We start from the raw sequence: 19,209 nt of genomic DNA on the forward strand, positions 1-19,209 counted from the left end.
TACTTGGGAAAAAAAATCGATATATCAACATTTTGTAAATTCATAGATATTTTTCTTGTAACTAGATATTTAACTTGTAAGTAAGTATCAAATAAGAATTAAGCCAGCAGGTAACTTAATGATAAGTGATTATCGCTTATAAACATAAACATGAGCATCAAAAGAGATACAAAAGGATTTGCACAATTTGCAAGTGTGCGGCAGAAATAATCTGATAATTCTGATTATGGATGAATTACTTGGCACACATGGTCTAGGGTGTGTAGTTCGCTCAGAGGAAAAGGTTGATGGTATTAATTCCACAAACTCATTAGAAATCCCGCCATTGTATAGTCAATAGATATCTTCAGCCCTCTGTAAACTCCAAGGAAAATTTGGGATGTCTTCAAGTGAAATAATAAATGGCGCCACAGGTACTGTCATATGCATATTTTATTTTGCAACATTAAATTATGTTAACATTAAGCCCAAGTGGAAGAGCGAGAAGTATGTGTGGCCAAAGTAACTTTGTGAATATTTAAGATATTAAGTGAAAACCACGGGGAATCTCGACGCAACTTTGAACTTTATCATGATCATTACAGACCCAAAACAGGGCATGGGTATCAAATCTCAAAACAGTTTCTTTACAGTTAGTTACAAGTGATATTTTAAAATGTAAATAACTCAAAAAAAATTGGTTGTCTGTAAAGTTGGCTTACTGACGATAGTTAAACGTGACAACGTCGTAAGAAAATACTGATGGAATGGTTGCATTTTTCAAAAAAAAAATTAATTTTATTTGTTTGATAGATATTATCGTTACAATTGACACCACATTCACTTTCCACTGCACTTCATCCTTGCCGAAAACATGTAAATGTAGTATTGTATAGAAGCTGTCCACGCGGACGCATCGCTCACTCAAGTAGGAGAGAGACAGATGTCGAACGCGGAGGCCGACTGTGCCTCTTTCTCGCTCGTTCCGCGCTCACGCTTGTACTTCAAGCCTTGGATGGAACGCCTCAGAGCGAGGTAACGCCGCATACGTCATGTCTTTTCGTGCGTGAAGCCGGCTCCATCGAATTATAAGACGTTGTCACGTCAAAAAGTTTGAAGTCCCTTGGAAAGGGAGTCGTAAAGTCTTACCAACTAACTAAATTTAAGAAAAATCGTCATTTTGAGCACTTTTTACATCCCTAGTGCTACTTCGGTTGTACACAAAATATCTCAAACTCAAGGTATATAATATCAACGTATTCGTTTACGAACGTCAAAAGAGCAATCAAAAGTCACAACTAAAAACATCGCGGAAAAAACAGTTTCGTTGTCAGTTTTAATATGTATGAACGCTGATGACGCAATAGGGGTCAGCTATTCAAGGTGAGGGCCGATAAAATACGGGAGCCGCTAACGCGTTAAGCTAGAGCTACACAATATGACCAGCCAGTATCCTTGCTTCTAGGTGGCGTGCAATGGTGTGCATTGTGCAATGATAATATAATAACCACCCATTAAGTTTTATTTCAATCTATATGCGACGTAGGGACATATTGCGTAAGATTGACATGAAAATGAAATATGCATTTTGTTCCACAAAATAAGAAAAAAATATTGTTGAACTTGGCAAGATGAAATAGCGAAGAAGTGTCTTCAATTTCTCAGATTTACTTTTGTCGGATCATTTAGTTTTAGTACTTATATTATAGTCCGTGGTTTGATACAAAAGTACATTTATGTTTACACTTTAATTTTACTCCCGCTTTATTTAGATAAAATGAACGTGGAATCGTGGAAAGAACGCTGTCGGTAATGTTAGCTTACACACAGATGATGTCACACAGTGACGACACACGCAGGTAACCGTGTTTCGTTGGGAGTGAACAGTGAAAAGATTAAAAACATGATTATTTTATAGTTTTATTTGTTGACTAGCTGTTTCGCGCGACTTCATCTGCATTTGATTTTGTTTTTTATGTGGCATTACATTAAGTCGTAGATCTAAACATTATAAAGTATGCAGTATCCCTAAGCCTTAAATGAGGGGATTTCATGAGGATCGGTAAAGTAGTTTTTGCGTGAAAGCGTAACAAACAAACTTACATTGACAGTTATAATATTAGTAGGGATAGGGATAGGGATAGGGATAGGGATATATGTTAAATAGTAGTAATAATAGTTTACTAAAATATAAATTGAACAATCTTTTCATGCTACGAACATATTATTTATATGACTACGTTTTAGTTTTTTTTATTTATGTCAAATGTATTGAAAACAAAATACAAGTTTGAATGGACGGCCAGATTTATATAAAGAAATTATACTTCGTACTCGTGTGAAGAACTAAACATCATACCTATCTTTAACAGACTCATAATAACAAAATTATAATTAATAATTGACCAAGAAATATATAAAATTTTTGGATCATTTGAGATGGTTCTTTTTATTTTATATGTAACGGTTACTTGTAATGTCAATTTAGCATATTTAAAGGAAAACTAAACTATATTTAGCCTTATTTTGCTTTTTTGTTTTAATTTTAATTACTATTAATATCGATAGTAATTAATAAGCATTTCATTAATTTATCGATATTGGTAAAATCATTAGAACAACACTAGCTGTCAGTTGGGATAGGTATATTAGTGTATGACCTGATTCTGAGTAGAGGACTGAGTATGGAGGGTAGAGGTAAGGAGAGTCATCTTATATGGGAGAAAAGTTGAAAAACTGTCCAGTTGTATGCGCTAAATAACAATTCAAAAATCCTCCACAATGGCGCTGGTGGATGTACAGGGTATGGTATGAATGTAGCAATCGTAGATGAATTGAAGTATGCCGAGTTAAAAAATTTAATGTCATTATCGACTAAAGTAGTCTTTTTCAACTTTTCTCCCATATAAGATGACTCTCCTTACCTCTACCCTCCATAAGTTAATTATTGAGAATTTCAACAACTTACGTTGTACAAAATATTGTGGTAAATATAACCTTACTTCCTTGTTTATTTTTCAAGCCTACTCTAACAATATTTATATTTGGCGCTTCTTTTAAGAGATACCTTGATGCAAATGTGGCGCCATCCTAATTTAATACATTTTGACGACACTTTTTCATATACACAGATGATCCTCCTTACCTCTACCCTCCATAGGACTGAGGAATATACTTACCCACAGATTAATATGATATTACCCTTATGGCGGCGCGACCCGTACACAGACAAGTTCGATTGCGATCAAAATCGAGATCCAGATTACGCACGTAGTGGATTGACAGTCAATTCACTCTGCACACGACCAATCTGGATGGAAGTTGTGTTTGAGCTGCCTAAGGCTGCGGGCACAGATTATTTACATTGCAAAAGTATAGGGTATAGGCCCAGTAAATATATTTAGAGTAACCTAAAGCAGTATGAAAACTACGAACTAACGTTCGAAACAACACACACTCATATAGATGAACTTTGCACACTTATCAAGGACCGATAACAATGTTAATGTATCCCATAACACTCGCCAACATACGATTGCTAGTATGATCATGGTCAAATGCAATACCTACCAGTTAATGTTATCAATATTTCATTAGCATCACGTTTGATTTTCTCAATGAGGTATTCAGTGTGTGAAGTGGTGGTAGCCTAGTGGGTAGGACTTCGACTAGACTATTAGGGGACTGAGTTCGAATCCCAGCACGCACCACTAACTTTTGCGTGTTTTGAGTACCTAGTTAAATCACAATATCGGGTATCAGATTTGGAAAACGATATCCTTACCGCCTTTCCTTATATAATTACTGTGCCTATACCCCATACTTATGCAATGTATTCTGTGCCCTCAGCCTTAGGCGGCTCGAACATAGTGAATTCAGATAAATAGTGTACCGAGTGGATTGAAGGTCAATCAAAAATTACGTTTATGCCCCGTGGTCCCTGCGAGAAATACAATGCTGACGAATTTAAAATGTATCAAGTCGTAATACTTGTAACGTATATGTTTAGTCTTATTTAATAATTTACACTGTCGTAGTTTCATCTACCTATATCTAAGCATAAATATATGCTTATAAAAAAACTGTAACTTGACTTACAGTAATATTATTTTTAAAATTTTAATCCGGAGATGCTATAGTAACGTCAAAGAACCCAAAACAAGTTTGTTTGTAGGACTTGAACTGTCAGTCCGATAGAAAAAAAGGTGCACTATCGATAGTTGACGTTGGTGAAACCGCAGTATACCTACCGCTAGTAATTTATTTTATGTCGATTTTTCTAGGGATTAACGAAATCTTACCCCTGATTATATGTTGAATTGCGTCGTCAGTCAGTAAAATCGGTGTTGATAGTCTTGTAGTTGTTTTTTAAATTTTTATGTGATTACTGCTGTCGATTATTTTTATTATATTTAACAGCCGCATTTTTATTGTATGCTTTGTCAACCTTTGACTGAAATCCTTCCGCAACCACATTTTTTAGTATTATTCATAAATTTTTGCATACTGAAAATTTCCACGGCGCATTCGGAATTTATATACTCCCTATTTTACTTCATTCATTTGTTAAGGTAAAAGCGGTAGAACCGCACAGAAAGATACTTTTCTTCTTTCTGATTTTGATTCGCCGTAACTCACGAGTTTAGCATTTTTCCACAAGCATCTTTATTATCATTAACAGTAGGAACCATTTTCATGTACTACTGCTGGTTCCCACTGTGGTGGAAGCTGTGATTCTTTCATTTGAAGCATAATATTGTATGTATGTTCTTTTTTTTCTGGCATTAAGGCATATATTAAAAACATTACAAATAAACCTTTAATTGGGCTGTTGGGCATTTAGAATCCTCGTCAATGACGATTTACAGTTCTATTATTAGTTTAGAACAAATAAAAAAAACTCAGTTCATAGAATTTTTTACCCCTCATTCTAACTTGTTTTTACCCCTTGATGAATTTCCACCATTGTAAATTTAACAGCTATTTCTCATAAAATAAGAAGCATGAAGTTATCCAAATTTCGAAAAAAAATTTAATCTGTTTGAGCAAGTTCTGGGGAGTAGGTACTGTGGATAACTTAGACTTTCCAATTGAAGCTTTTTTTAATTTGATAGCCGTTTGTTGTGCAGTATGTGGTCTAGCGTTGTCCACCGTAATCCTCTGACCAGATTTAAGAAAGCTGTAGTGGATGACACCAGCGCTAGTCCACCAAACGCTCACAAGTAGCTTTTTTGAGTCAATTATCGGTTGCGGCAGGACTTTGCTGGTTCGCCAGGGTTCAGCAATTGCGATGAGCGTTTCCGATTATCGTACAGATTCCACTTTTCATCGCAGGAAATGATTCGGTTTAAAATTCCTTCACGCTTGTGCAGGTTGAGTAATGTAACATTTTGATTACTAGTATTCTGACCCCTACGGTGTCCAACGCTAAGTCCATATGGTCCTATTTTCATTTCGTCTCGGTCTTGTATACCAACCTTAGCGTCGAAGTCCCACAATTACATTCGTGTAGCAAGTCTTTGTAATTTACAGCTGCTGTAGTAATGCACGGTCTCTACTCCTCTATAGCAGAGTCCTCTTTATTCGGTATTATGCCACTTAAACTATTTAACTCTTTTTAAATTGCAGCTGGGCTTTCGTTCAAAAAGTAAAGTTTTTTAACTGTGGTGGTAGCTGTTCGTATCGTCGCCCAGAGATTCTTAACACATATTATTATTTCAACTTGTTTGTTATAATATTTTATTTATTACTTTTATTTCAAACGTTAGTCCTCACTCCTTACTATAGTAAGTTGTACCTCGCTGTTTCACCTACATAAACACGATATTGTATAATGTAACTATACACATATAGGTACATGCGTCGGAAACGCAAAGTTGGATAAAAAGTTTAACACCCACCGTTATTTTACACCCAAGAAAACTTTTCAACCTTGGATAACAGCCCCGTCGCGCGTCCCGATTTCATTGGTTAGTATGTTCGACTAGTCGAGCCAGAATTATACAGTTTCCCGTTAAATATAATATCGGGTTATTATTCAATAATAAATGTTATGAGCAGTTGACATTATAACAATTCATTATTGCAAACAGACCCACCAAAAAGCGTAAAAAAATTTTTGGACAAACAAGAACCGACTTTGTTATACAACCAAGAAGCAAGAAATAAATATTTTCTATAACATTCTTAAGTCTGTGCCAAGTGAAATGTAGGAAATTTGTGCCTACTATCATTGCTACTATATAAAAAGGAATACGAAATTTATGATCTATACATAGGTAGTAACTTTCTAAGTTTTATATTTTGGCAACTTTAAATTTTGCAGATAATAATTATTTTTTGCTGTGTAGCTGTAGAAGTCGGTTCTTTTTTTGCCAAAAACATTTTTAAGAGTATCTATCTGTATCTTCAAAGTTAAATGGATCTAATGCTACCAGTTGCAAATCATGTACTTCCAGCATTAATAATATTCAAATAAGACGTATTTTACTCCGATGTTCATGTATTTCTATACTCGAAACGACTCTACGATTGTAAACGAATTTTGTACTAAGGCTACTGGAGTTGCCACTCTCTCCTGGCTACTATATAAAAAGGAATACGAAATTTATGATCTATACATAGGTAGTAACTTTCTACGTTTTATTTGACAGACTTTAAATTTTGCAGATAATAATTATTTTTTGCTATGTAGCTGTAGAAGTCGGTTCTTTTTTTGCCAAAAACATTTTTTAGAGTATCTATCTGTATCTTCAAAGTTAAATGAATCTAATGCTAACAGTCGCAAATCCTGTACTTCCAGCTTTAATAAAATTCAAATAAGCATTTTACTCCGATGTTCATGTATTTCTATACTCGAAACGACTCTACGATTGCAAACGAATTTTGTACTAAGGCTACTGGAGTTGCCACTCTCTCCCATGAAGGAATACTGGGGACAGCCGTGGGACATTAATAGCTGTATCCAAATGATTAAATGGATATGCAAATCAAAACCATGCTATTCTGTTGTATGTGGACATGTTTAAGGTATTGCAATAATGGTAAAAAGCAATGTGTAAGCTTTGGTATGGCCTAAAAAAATAAATATATCCATATTTAAATTTTTTTTATTCTTAGAAAATATTGTTCAATGTTTATATGATTCCAATCTTATTGGCAACATCTAACGCATCGTAGTCTCTTGCGAGTCTTACATACGCCTTCTTCTTGCCATCGGGTCTAGAAAAAAAAATGTTATATTAAATAACAGGCATAATGAATAGAAATAATGGGTTCAGACTTAATATAATCAGAGGTGTGTTATTTTTATTTCATCCTCATTCAAAGAGATTCCCACAAAACATATCATCATTTTAGTTTACAAAACTATTTCAGTATCATGACTTCAACATTTAAACCTAAGTAAGTCCAGATAATTAGATACAAGTGATGCTGTAATACACTAGTGCATGCTAGATTAATACCAGTCAGTGTGGCAAGATTATCACAAGATGAGCATGCATAAGATAAGGCTTTTAAAAAGTAATTAAATTGTCTGCACAGTTTCAATTTGTTGAACAAATAATATAAGTTAAGTCCTCTACATAAAACAATTCCATACCTGATAAGAGTGTTAACTTTTGCAACATTGATGTCATACAGTTTCTTGACAGCAGCTTTGATGTGGTGCTTGTTAGAGCTTGTATGAACAATGAATACCAAGGTATTGTTGTCTTCAATCTTCTTCATTGCTGCTTCAGAGGTCAAGGGGAATTTAATGATGTTGTATGCATCCATACTGTAATATAACAAAATTAATCAATATTAATAATTAATAAAAACACTTGGAAAGTCCGCTTATTTCTTAACAACTATGATAAATTGTATAATTTTTATGGTTCTGTTCCACAAAAATCACTTTTGTGATCTGTTTTAAGACTCTTCCTAAGTATCCCTGAAAAATTATTATCCTTCAAAGTCATAGAGCTGTCATAGAACGCAGCTTATAAACATGATAATGCACACTACACATGACATACAAACACTGGATGAAAGCACCATGATTTTTCCTGTTTTAGTAAGAACTTTTTAGATAGGAACTAGTTCTTCATAAGCTACTTAGCTTACTTACATAAGCTTTTAACACAGGCCCACAAAATTGCTGACTTTGTGATCTTAAGTCAATTGGAAATTAATTAAAGTGAACCACGTTTTGTTTCTTTGTTGAGTAAATATATTGCTCAGTCCTAGGGCCTCAGACCAAATAGTTAGAGTCTAGAGAATTTAAGCTATTAAATAATTTAAATATTTTATGTCATTAACAATTAATTGACTTTTCATTGTATACAGGAAAAATAAACAAAAAACTATATAGGTATATGAATTGGTACTCACCGATTTCTCTTAGGTAGAGACTTCCTGGGGTATTTAGGATTTCTTGGAGGCTCAAATGTTTTGGGCCTACGGAAGTGCACAGATGTGCGGATCTTACGTACACGTTTTCCATGTTCTCCTTTGACAACCTGGTATAAAGTATAAATCAAATTTAAACAATGATTCCCAAGCTCTAGCAAAAAATTTTATTACCGCCGACTTAAAAAAAGTAAAAAAAGAACTAAATATATATAACTATAGCCAACTTTATAATTTTGTACATAAGAAACTAACTGAAAAGGTAACTGCACACATAGTACCTTTTAAACATTTTCTTACCTAAATGCCCAAGTTTCATTGATTATTTTTGGAAAATAAATTCAACCTAAAGTAATCAACAAATGAAATCAATTCATGAAACAACACTTAGATTACCTAAGACTAATTGAAAACCAACATCAGATATTTAAATAAGTTTCTTGGAAATGTTCCTCTGCAGGGCTAGCACAGGCACCTTCACCTGCTAAATCACGGGAACAAGCAATGTTCACCCTTTATTATTACTTATCATATTTGGATATTATTTCCGCTTGTGTTGCACTGCTCTGGGAGTTAATAAAGCTGTGGGAGATGACGAATTTTTATCCCTTCTCTGTGGAAATAATTGTCTCCTGCCCAGCTGTGCTGCACCTTGAGAGTCTCATATAAGTAGGGCTGGGTAATCTATGATCTATGCCTTGTTTCAGGTGGCTACAACTATCATATTTAAAATTTATAAGTAACAATTTTAACTTTAATTGCGAAATTTAGCTGTTTGATAAATATTAAGTAAATTGGTTATCTGATTAAATATAACTTAATACAGCATAGCTGTCATTTGACATTTCCTTACCTTTCTTTGAGTTTTAAGTGCCTTAACTACAGGTTTAACAACTTTCTTTTGCCCCTTGATTCCAGTTTTCTTAGGCTTGGGTGCAATTTTCAATTTAGCTGCTGCTGGTTTAGGTTTTGACGGTTTTGACGCAGCTGCTGCCTTTTTAACTGAGGGTTTTGCACTTGACTTAGCTTTCAGTGCTGCAGCTTTGGCAGAACCTGGTTTAGCAGTTGGTACAGCAGTTGTTTTCTTTTCAGCAGGCTTGGGCGCCGGAGCGGATGCTGCTTTAGCAGGTGCCGGCTTGGCCGCTGGCGCAGCCTTGGGTGCAGCAGTTTTAGGTGCAGGAGCGGGAGTTTTAGCAGATGCTGCTGGTTTCGGTGCACTGCTACTTGCAGCTGCTGCAGCTTTGGGTGCCGCGGCGGGCGTTTTAGCGGTTGCAGGTTTTTTCTCCGCGGGTTTGGTCCCGGAGGCACCTGAAACAAAATCGTAGAAATTAGAACTAAAACTTTAGAAAGATTCGACCCAAGATGGAAAATACAGCTAGACACAGAGATACAAAAGTTACAAGTTTGGCCAAAACCTAACCTCAAAAACATTGTTTATATACTCACAATAAATAATACGCACAAACTTTATAACATTATATACATTAAATAGCAAGCAATTTAGCCAGTTTAGCTAAATACAATATTTCATGGAAACCATCCACAAGTTATTGATTAGGGCACATACCGCGTGGCTTTACGAAACGTCAAACAAAAAGAAACCTTTGCAAATCGTTTAACGTCAGAGAAAATAATACTTTCATTAATGAATTGTTAGAATACACAAAAATAAAGAAAATGTATTTATTTAATAAATGTAAACGCGGAAACTATAAAACATACCGGACTTTTCGGGTTGCTTCTTAGGAGGCATCGTGACAAAAAGATGGTGGTTAGATGAAGTTGCCAGATGCAAAAAAATAAATATACTATTTTACAAAACTAAAATTTGGTTATCTGTTATACTATTACTTAAGTATCGATAGACGAGGCAACAAAACATGCAACTGGGAAAAACTGGGGTACCTAAACAACCTGATAGTAAAAGCAAGCCTTCTCACACGATCCGGATCGTTGCGTAACGATTGGGTGTCAAGGCTTAGCTACAAAGAGGTAAAGTTTGTGATATAATGTTTAATTTCTTAAAATCTACAGAACAGAAAACGAATTATGAAAATTATTGATTGATCATCTTTAAGTTTTTGAGTGTCCATTTATCACCGATAAATGATAAATGATAACAAGGCTATAGGCACAGATATAGGACCTATACCATTGGTAATACTTACCGTTATGGCTACTTAGACAGAAAGGTTATAACGTAAAGCATAAGAAGGAAAGAGATGCCAATTATATTTAAGACCTCATCTCCATGGCCTGTTTGGTACCGTGTAAGCTTGTTTTTATAATTCGCATATTTTTCAGTTTTCTGCGAAATTTAATTTAGTTTTAAGATAATAAGGTGTGTGTGTGTATGCCTAAGGTTTTTTGGTGTGTGCACTGTGAGATATTGTAGTATTTTGGGCTGCAAATGTCAGTGTTCTAATATAAGCCGATGTAACATTTCAATCGTAAGAAGTCATACTAAAATTTAATAGAGTTTTAATAAGGTTGTAGATATCCCTAACGATGCCATGGATAGAAACTGACATAATTTAGCTTATTATTGGTAAATAAACCTCATACCTAAATTATTAGTGTTGCTAGTGTATTTTTTTCAAATACCTGCTATACTTATTTAAATTTTGAAAACTCTTATATCTTGGAATAAAAATAAAAATGATTAAAGACGGAAGACAAAATTGGCAAAGGGGTGTTTCTTCAGTTATTTATATACAAAAGTCAAGTCTGTATTAAAAATAACGAACGAGTTATAGCCTCTTAAAATATATGATAAGTTACGGTAATGAGCAAATTAAAATTCTAAATTTCTTTATTTATGTAGGCCTATCACAGGCACTTATGAAGCATTCATACATATATGTTTACATAATTGTAATGGGATGGTGATAACTTCGTTCGCCAACTGAAACCAAACGCGCCCTGGTCTAAGAGCCAACAACAAACTTAGCCGAGATTTTTTTTTGTTATCACTGTTGGCGTCCTCACGGCCGCTTTGATGTGTATATAAATGAAACTAAGTGGACTGTATATAAAGCTGGTTATAATAAGAATAACAACGCTGGTAACAATTGTCTATAAAATCGTTGATCGCGTCGTCGGTGGTCCGTTTACCAGTGCCTTTCGCCGCCGCGACCGTGCGATGTCCCCGTGCGTTACAAACGAGTATATCGTTCCCGCACAATCACCATATCACAGTAAATTTAAATTAAGGTTGGAAGCTAGAGCAATTCACACCCAAGTTTTTTTTATCGTTTAAGTAATCCTTATCATTATAATAGGATTTTTCTGTAAGCTTAGGTTTTATATAAACTTTGAACTTATTGAGACAACTCAAAGATTTTATTCGGTAATTTGTTATAAAATAATATGCCCTTCCTTGAATGAATTAGCAATTTTATGTAGACTAGTAAACTGCACAACGAGTTTATTTTTGCTTCTAATATCAATATTGTTACAGTTTTTTTCTTTTAAAATTTTGTTATATTTTTATGGGCATAAATTAAATTTTCAAATATGTACTGACTATGCATCGTCATTATTTTAACTTCTTTAAATTTATCCCTTAATGACTCTCTTGGGCCCATTTTATATATCGCACGAACAGCCCTTTTCTGCTGGACGAAAATAGAATCTATATCAGCAGCATTACCCCATAATAAGTTGCTGTAGGACATAGTGCTGTGAAAATAACTAACATAAAGCCTAGCAGTTTCTTTATTTGTCATATGGCGAATCTTTTTAACCGCGTATGCCGCGGCCCCATTATAGTTTAGCATCTAACGTTATTCCTAAAAAGATTGTCGTATCCACCAAATTCAAATACTCATTATTGAGTTGTGCAATGGTTTTTACTTGTTTGATATTTGGTTACGTGAATTTAGTTTAATTTTAAACATCAATGAAATATCATAAGCAAACAATATTATCCCGTGATTGCCCTTAGCAAGGTAAGGAATGTCATTCATGTAAATGAGCAACAGCAAAGGTCCTAATATAGATCCCTGGGGGACACCAATTTTCACAAATGACCCGTCAGACCGCTTTCCTTTCACGTCAACTTTTTGAATTCTATCATTAAGATTGGAAATCATTAAATCTAGAGCTATGCCTTTGGAATCTGACAATATCCCGAACAACATGTAAAATTTTTTTCTCTGCTCTCTTTTAATCTTATTTCTTTTTGCTATTTGTTCCAATTGTTTTCTTCCGCTTTTATTTTCAGGTGTCTTTTGCGTTTCATTTACCTATACCTATTCTTCTTCTACCTAATTTTTCAATTATCACTGTCTTGTGCTGGTTGGGTTAGGTTGCAGCTCCCTGTGACTTGCTTGATGTCATTCATCTACCTCGTCAGGGGTACCATTCTAGCACCTTGAGGTCCTAACTACTCGATTATCGATTCGATTCTCCGAGCATTTCTTTGCCTTGCTAACGTTGTTGCTGCTTAAAGATTCTGGTGATGTCATTAAGCTCCATATTAAGGTATTCTAGCCCCTGTCTTAACGACCACATCATCGGCAAACTGAAGATGTGTGATATACTTGCCGTTATTTGCAATGCCCAGTCCATTTGAATTCAGAAGTTTAAAGACATCTTCCAACGCAGCATAGTGGTGCTGATTCGTCATCTCTGCAGTGACTTTAACACAGCCCAAGTTTCCACCGGCGTTTTGTTGTCCAGATGCGCTAAGCAAAGTGGGTGGTTGAAGTCTTCCATCTTCTGCTATTCATTGATCGATCATACTCTTGTCATATTGCGTACGTCTTTTAGATTTTACATTTACCGGTTGGCTAATACCTAATACCCTCTATGCACGCCACTGATTAAGTAAAACTATTTTAATAAGTCGTTTGCATGATTGAAAATTTAAAATATTGGGTGACTAAAGCTCGAAGAGCAAGAATAGATTTTTTAACAGCCCACACCGCAATGGTTGGTTTAAATATGTTGAAGGAAGTTACATCGCTACTTTTTTATATCTGTAGGTACTTAGTAATATAGGTTATATATTTCGAACTACCGGGTCTACTGTCGGTCAAAATTGTTACTTACCCAGTGCCATCTCCTTTTAAGTGCTGCTATTAAACCACACATTATTTGCAGTAATTGTTATAAGGAATTGAAAATATTCTAAGTAAAGCGAAACGGGAGTTAGTCTCCGAAACGGTCATTTGCGATTTGCAATGCATTATCATAGATTTCAAAAAGTGGGTGGTGATTAAAGCTCCAAGGGGAAGAACAGATATTTTAGGTTATAGCCAACACCTTAATTTCGTTTGTTAAACAAACGATTAAGGTGTGGGATATGTTGAAAAGTTTTATAATTTAGGTTTGTATAATATGCATCTTGATATTGATATGCATCTTATTTATTGTGGACTATGTAGCTGTACGCTGTGTCTCGTATTTTGCGGGTGAAGCTGCAGGGCACAGCTAGTATAGCATATTTATATTATATTTTGTTTGTCCTGGACTGTCAATCTCCCTTGGCGCACTGCAACTTATTATGAATGAGGGCTCTCGGGTTCTATTACATAAGGTTAGTCTTGTGAGAGGCTTCGGTAGTGGCTAGTTACCACTCTACCGACAAACACAAGCCCCTAATTTAGTTCTAGTAGGATGCCGTGCAGAAACCGATTAGGGTATGGCCTGCTACCATCTTTGACTGCATCAATACTTACTCACTAACAGTGCAGTCAAGGGCTAAACTTGTGGTGAAAAAAGGGCAGGTTCTAAGGAATTTAACGTGGATGTATTTTGAAATCAAAAGTATTTTTGGTGAGTGTCATCATATACTTAATGATTAAGTTAGTAATTAAAATAAAAACAACGAAATTCCTCAAGATTACAGAAATCTTGAATAAGTCATCTTGCATCAGCATTATTAGGTACCAACTATTTATAAATCTAATATTCATCAATAAAGGAACTATTTAAAATTTATTGAACTAGAATAACAACGCCGTATTTGTACAAGAGCTATATTAAATATAATATGTATGTTTTAAACAAAGTAAGATTTTTGAGAAGATTGCATAGGTACCTATTAGCTGAAAAAAAAAATGGTCCGGTACTTCGTCCAACCGTATTTGTGTTCTCTTCCCGGTATTAAGAAATCCCTCAATTTCTTTTATTCTTTCTACTCAAAAACATGAATAAATACATCTCCCATTTCAAATATATAAAAGGATTAATAATCAAACAACTGTGGAGGAGTGCTCCAGCAACTCTACTAACCCCAACAACAATGAAACAGAAGAGGTATCGCGCGGAAGAAAGTACTATCTAGGACTTATGACCGCCCGCCTTAGCCAATATGTGCAAAAAAAGGATTTAAACCTTGGCCTGTAAGTTTTACATTCTCAAAAGAGTTATATTTTACAGTGAGCATACCATAGCACTTCTCAAAAATTTTACCTAGCGCAAATTAATAAATGTACATGTCACCTATAATATATCCTACAGGATGTAGATTGTTATGTTAAAAAACCTGCTATTCATTAATTAGCAATATACAGGGAATAAGAAAATAAACAGCTATTAATTAATTAATGTATTAATGTCGTAATACTTTGTGTTTATATTAATGTATTTTTCAAACTAAAATTTAATTAAAAAAAAGGAAACTGCGCATGGATATTTCTTGCATATTAGTAAATTTTTTCGCAGTGTGGTTAATTATTTATCAATATCAAAATTATCGACATCGAGAAGGTACATCAATATGCGACTGCAGGAATATGAGTAACAAAGATTGAGGCCTCTAAAACGTAGAGAAAAACCTAGCAGCCTTTGAAACTTTAGATGCACTGGAAAAACAGCAACATACCAAATTAACTCCTTTTCCTTAAAAGTCAGTTGAAAAATATTGTATGAAACACATTTGCATCTAACATAATACAGTAGTCTCATAGTGTAAATTTTCAAATTTTAAAAACAATAATATTTTTTAAGTTGTAAAGTATACGCATTATGTATAACATTATATGCATATTATTTAATTAAATAAATAAAAATTCATTAACTACACATTACCTGCTTATAAGACTTTCTGCTATATAATAATTATAATAGTTAATCTAAAATTGTTCATTGTTTACACTTGGAGAACGACTAGAACAAGTTGTTGTACGATGAAATGAGCCTAAATGATTAAAAAGTGGTGTATTAAAATTCCTCTCAGTATATCCCTGCACAGATGGTGTGGCTGTGTTATTATGTGTTATTACATTGCTTGCAGTTTGAATTGGTCTTTTACCAATAATCAAAGGAAAACATTCATCAGAAATACATGAAAGAGCATTTTGTATCCTATTTAAGCGATTTGAACACTCTTCAAAATGGTCAGTTAAATATTTTAAATCTGGAACCAATAAGCCAGGATTCTGGTGAATTTTGAGAGATTTGTCAATAACTTTTAAACCTTCCACTGAAGTGTTAGTTATTTTTTCACCATTATAGAAAAACATTTCAATGTCTGTTCCATTTTCCATAAGTTGACATTTTGCTAGTGGAGTGTAGATAGTAATTTTTGGTGTTTTAGCTTTTACAAGATCTACAAATCTTGCAGCATACAAATATTTTTTCCAATGCTTTTGTGGTAAATTATGGTAGGAAAAAACCTCATTAGGTTTGGGATTGTACTCCACATTCATAGCTTTATCCTTTTCTTTGTCTACTGAATATATAATAATTTTCATACCATCTCTGGAAATATTACATACTTCTACAATTCTTTCTTCCCTGTCTTTACCTTTTCTCTTTATGAACTCTACTATGACACCAGAGGATTCAATTTTTAAAATAGCATTTCTAGTTCTATGTGATATAGCTGGCAATCTGTCGGCACACAGAGGTGGTACACTCAATGAATTCGTGTTTGTTATACATGGTTTTGACAAGTTTTCTTTATTTTCTGCACATAAATTAGGCCTATTCATACTTTTAGTATTCATATTCAAAATTTTCATGTTTTCTAAAAGACTACCACTATTACAGGGACTATCTTGTTTATGAACTACCATCTGCATCTTGTTATGATTATCAAACAATTTAAGAGGTTCTTTTTCAGTTGAAATATAATCATTTTGCTGTCTTGGGTTGAATAAATTGTATGAATTATGCTCATAACATTTACTGGTCATAGCAGTACCTTTATTTAAACTATTGTGATCAACGAATAACCTTGCACTATGGGCATCATTTATTTCATCCATTCTTGGTTTGTGGCTGTGTTGTGTACTATGCAGTGTGGTCAGAAAGCCAGAGTCTCTAGATAAGTCCTGTTTATGGTGATTTGTAAAACAATTATTCAGAAATGGATGTTCCATTATACCCTTGAGAGTTATTCTCCTGGAAGGATCTTTACATAAAAGTTTCTGTAATAAATCCTGGGTTTGGATAGATAGTTCAGATGGTATTTTGTAATCTGCATTGATTACTTTATTGAGTGTAGTTTTCACATGTTTGGTGTGAAAGGGTGGACTACCAACTAACAATGTGTACAACATACAACCCAACCCCCAAACATCTGCAGGTAAGCCATGTAGCTCTCTGGAAGCTACTTCTGGTGAAATGTAGTTAGGAGTACCACACATAGTTACATGTTTTTCATCAGGTCCATTCAGCTGTGTAGCTAAGCCAAAGTCAGCTATTTTGACATTGAGATCTTTTGTCAGTAACAAATTGTTAAGTGAAAGATCTCTGTGGATAATATTATGGGTATGAAGATATAAAACTCCACTAAGTACTTGTCGAAAAATGTCAGCAGCAGCTTTCTCAGGAAGGCCACATGCACCTAATTTAAAGTGCTTGGCTAATTCTCCATTATGTGCTAATTCCAGCACTAAATATACATAATGTGCATCTTCAAAAAAGGTATATAGCTCTAATATAGCAGGATGTTTTAAGCGTGAGTGTATAGTGACCTCTTGTCGCACTCTTCCTATCATTCCTGCATTTGCCATCAAAGCTTTGTCTATCATTTTTATAGCAACAAATAAACTTGTTTTTCGACATTTTGCTCGATATACATGAGCAAACCCGCCTTTACCAAGATGTTCTAATATTTCATAGTCTTCAATTCTTTCACCAAACATTTTTGCTTACAATATTTGTTTATAGTAAATGAAATATTTTTTAAATAATCTTTGTAAGTAGACTTTGTTTAAAGTTTCCATTATTTATTTGAATACTGAAAAAAATATATACATTAGTAATCAGAAGATTCAATAGATTATGGCTATGAATATAAATATTTAAATATCATAATAACCTTCTTTAGAATCCACTTAGCATCGCTAATGCTTTTTTGAATTATTTCTTTGACTCTATCTGGGTCAGTTTCAGATTTATGCTGTTTGTAACTCTGCCAATACAAAATTCATAGAAGATGTTAAGTATAGTAACAATTGATCTGGTAAATAAAAATCAAGGTATTGTATTCGAGGGATATATAATGAATTTACCTGTTTTACAGCAAATTTGTAATGTTTACAAGCATCCGGTGGTAATCTTTCACATTGACGTAGTAAATACTTGTATAGCTGTAAAGATGTCATTACAGTCTTGGAATCAACAGAAATTTGTCTTATTAGATGACAAAACATTTCATCCAATGAATTAAAATAAAAAATTTCCTTCTCAAGTTCTTAACAATTAAATTACATAATTTTTGTTTGTAATTACTTTAGTTTTTACTTGACAACTGAAAACACAGATTACGAGTTACCTACTAGGTATTGTATTTGAAATGCGTCTTTGTGGAACTTGTTTATTAGCTAGGTAGTCTTAAGTCTTTGTTTTGTGCTTTAAACCACAGACTTATAACAGTCGCTGCAGATAAATTTCATTTTGAGCTCACTGACATGAGATGGAACTTTTGTCAGTACAAATTAACTTGACGTGTAAGTTATTGGTAGAATTGTTATTTTCCTTTTTCTTTTGTTGCGATCTTGTTTTAACATTAAGCGGTTGCTATTTTATTTCTGGGAAATTGCTGAAAGCGATATAAAGAGCTAATCTAATAGTTAACCGCTTCTTAACGTCCTTTAATGAATTAACTACGTAATCCGCTTACTCCTCTTCATGCCACCAACTTGTTCCACCAGTGGCACCGTGGCACGGAAAGGAATTGTCGTACAATTGAATCCGAATGATGCTCTACTTAACTTCCCTTCCCTAACTTTATAACATTATACTTAATAAATAGTTGTAGCCGGTTGGTATTTTTTTATGTATTAAAGATTAAGACTACTAAAAAGGGTTATCGAGTCTACCGGTGATCCTAGAGCGGGCAGTTACCTTGGCCAACGTATTAGTTTGGCCATCCAAAGGGGCAATGCTGCCAGCATCTTAGGAACTGTGCCTCGCTGCGGTGGTTTCAAGGACGTTTTAGATTTTATTTAGTTTTTAAATAGTTTGTTTTAGGTTATATTTATAATTTTATTTCAAACTGTTCTAAATAAATAAGACTACCATTCTTGCTCTTCTTCTAGAACGGAACAGAAGAAGACTACCATTATCTGTGAAATTTTCTAAGCCCAGGATCTATTATATTATGACACTTAAGTGTAATGTGACGCACTAAATTTATTAAGAAATGTCTGGCTTAGGGCCTGGTTTCGTTTCATTACGAGTATAGATAATACCTATATAATCTCGTGCGCGATTTACCTATTTTAATGAAGGAAATAATAAATGTCAATAAATGTTAAGAACAAAAGGAGTCACGGTAATTAAATTTTATGATATTTAATTAAGTATGACGCGTCAAGTTATGATGAACGGACGATAAAGTTTTCATAGGTCCTTTACTTCCTGTGAGAAGTATTG

General features: G+C 34.1%; 2 protein-coding genes across 3 annotated transcripts; both read right to left on the minus strand.

Moving 5' to 3' along the window:
* Positions 1 to 7,070: 7,070 nt before the first annotated feature.
* Positions 7,071 to 10,168, minus strand: LOC120624659 (60S ribosomal protein L23a). The gene is made up of 5 exons (XM_039891328.1): positions 10,096 to 10,168; positions 9,227 to 9,681; positions 8,356 to 8,483; positions 7,583 to 7,759; positions 7,071 to 7,200 (listed from the first exon to the last, which is right to left on the minus strand). Exons 1-5 carry the CDS (start codon positions 10,124 to 10,126, stop codon positions 7,116 to 7,118), a joined length of 876 nt encoding a protein of 291 aa, XP_039747262.1. The 5' UTR covers positions 10,127 to 10,168; the 3' UTR covers positions 7,071 to 7,115.
* A 3,938-nt stretch (positions 10,169 to 14,106) lies between these two features.
* On the minus strand, positions 14,107 to 18,126 carry LOC120624541 (serine/threonine-protein kinase PLK4). 2 transcript variants are annotated; one of them, XM_039891155.1, is made up of 3 exons: positions 17,844 to 18,126; positions 17,651 to 17,743; positions 14,107 to 17,569 (listed from the first exon to the last, which is right to left on the minus strand). In XM_039891155.1, exon 3 carries the CDS (start codon positions 17,472 to 17,474, stop codon positions 15,456 to 15,458), a length of 2,019 nt encoding a protein of 672 aa, XP_039747089.1. In that variant the 5' UTR covers positions 17,475 to 17,569; positions 17,651 to 17,743; positions 17,844 to 18,126; the 3' UTR covers positions 14,107 to 15,455. The 2 variants fall into 2 exon arrangements, with proteins under 2 accessions (XP_039747089.1, XP_039747090.1); XM_039891156.1 differs by lacking the exon at positions 17,651 to 17,743.
* Between the last annotated feature and the right edge of the window lie 1,083 nt (positions 18,127 to 19,209).

Source organism: Pararge aegeria, chromosome 6, assembly GCF_905163445.1.
Source record: "Pararge aegeria chromosome 6, ilParAegt1.1, whole genome shotgun sequence".
NCBI classification, from domain to species: domain Eukaryota; kingdom Metazoa; phylum Arthropoda; class Insecta; order Lepidoptera; family Nymphalidae; genus Pararge; species Pararge aegeria.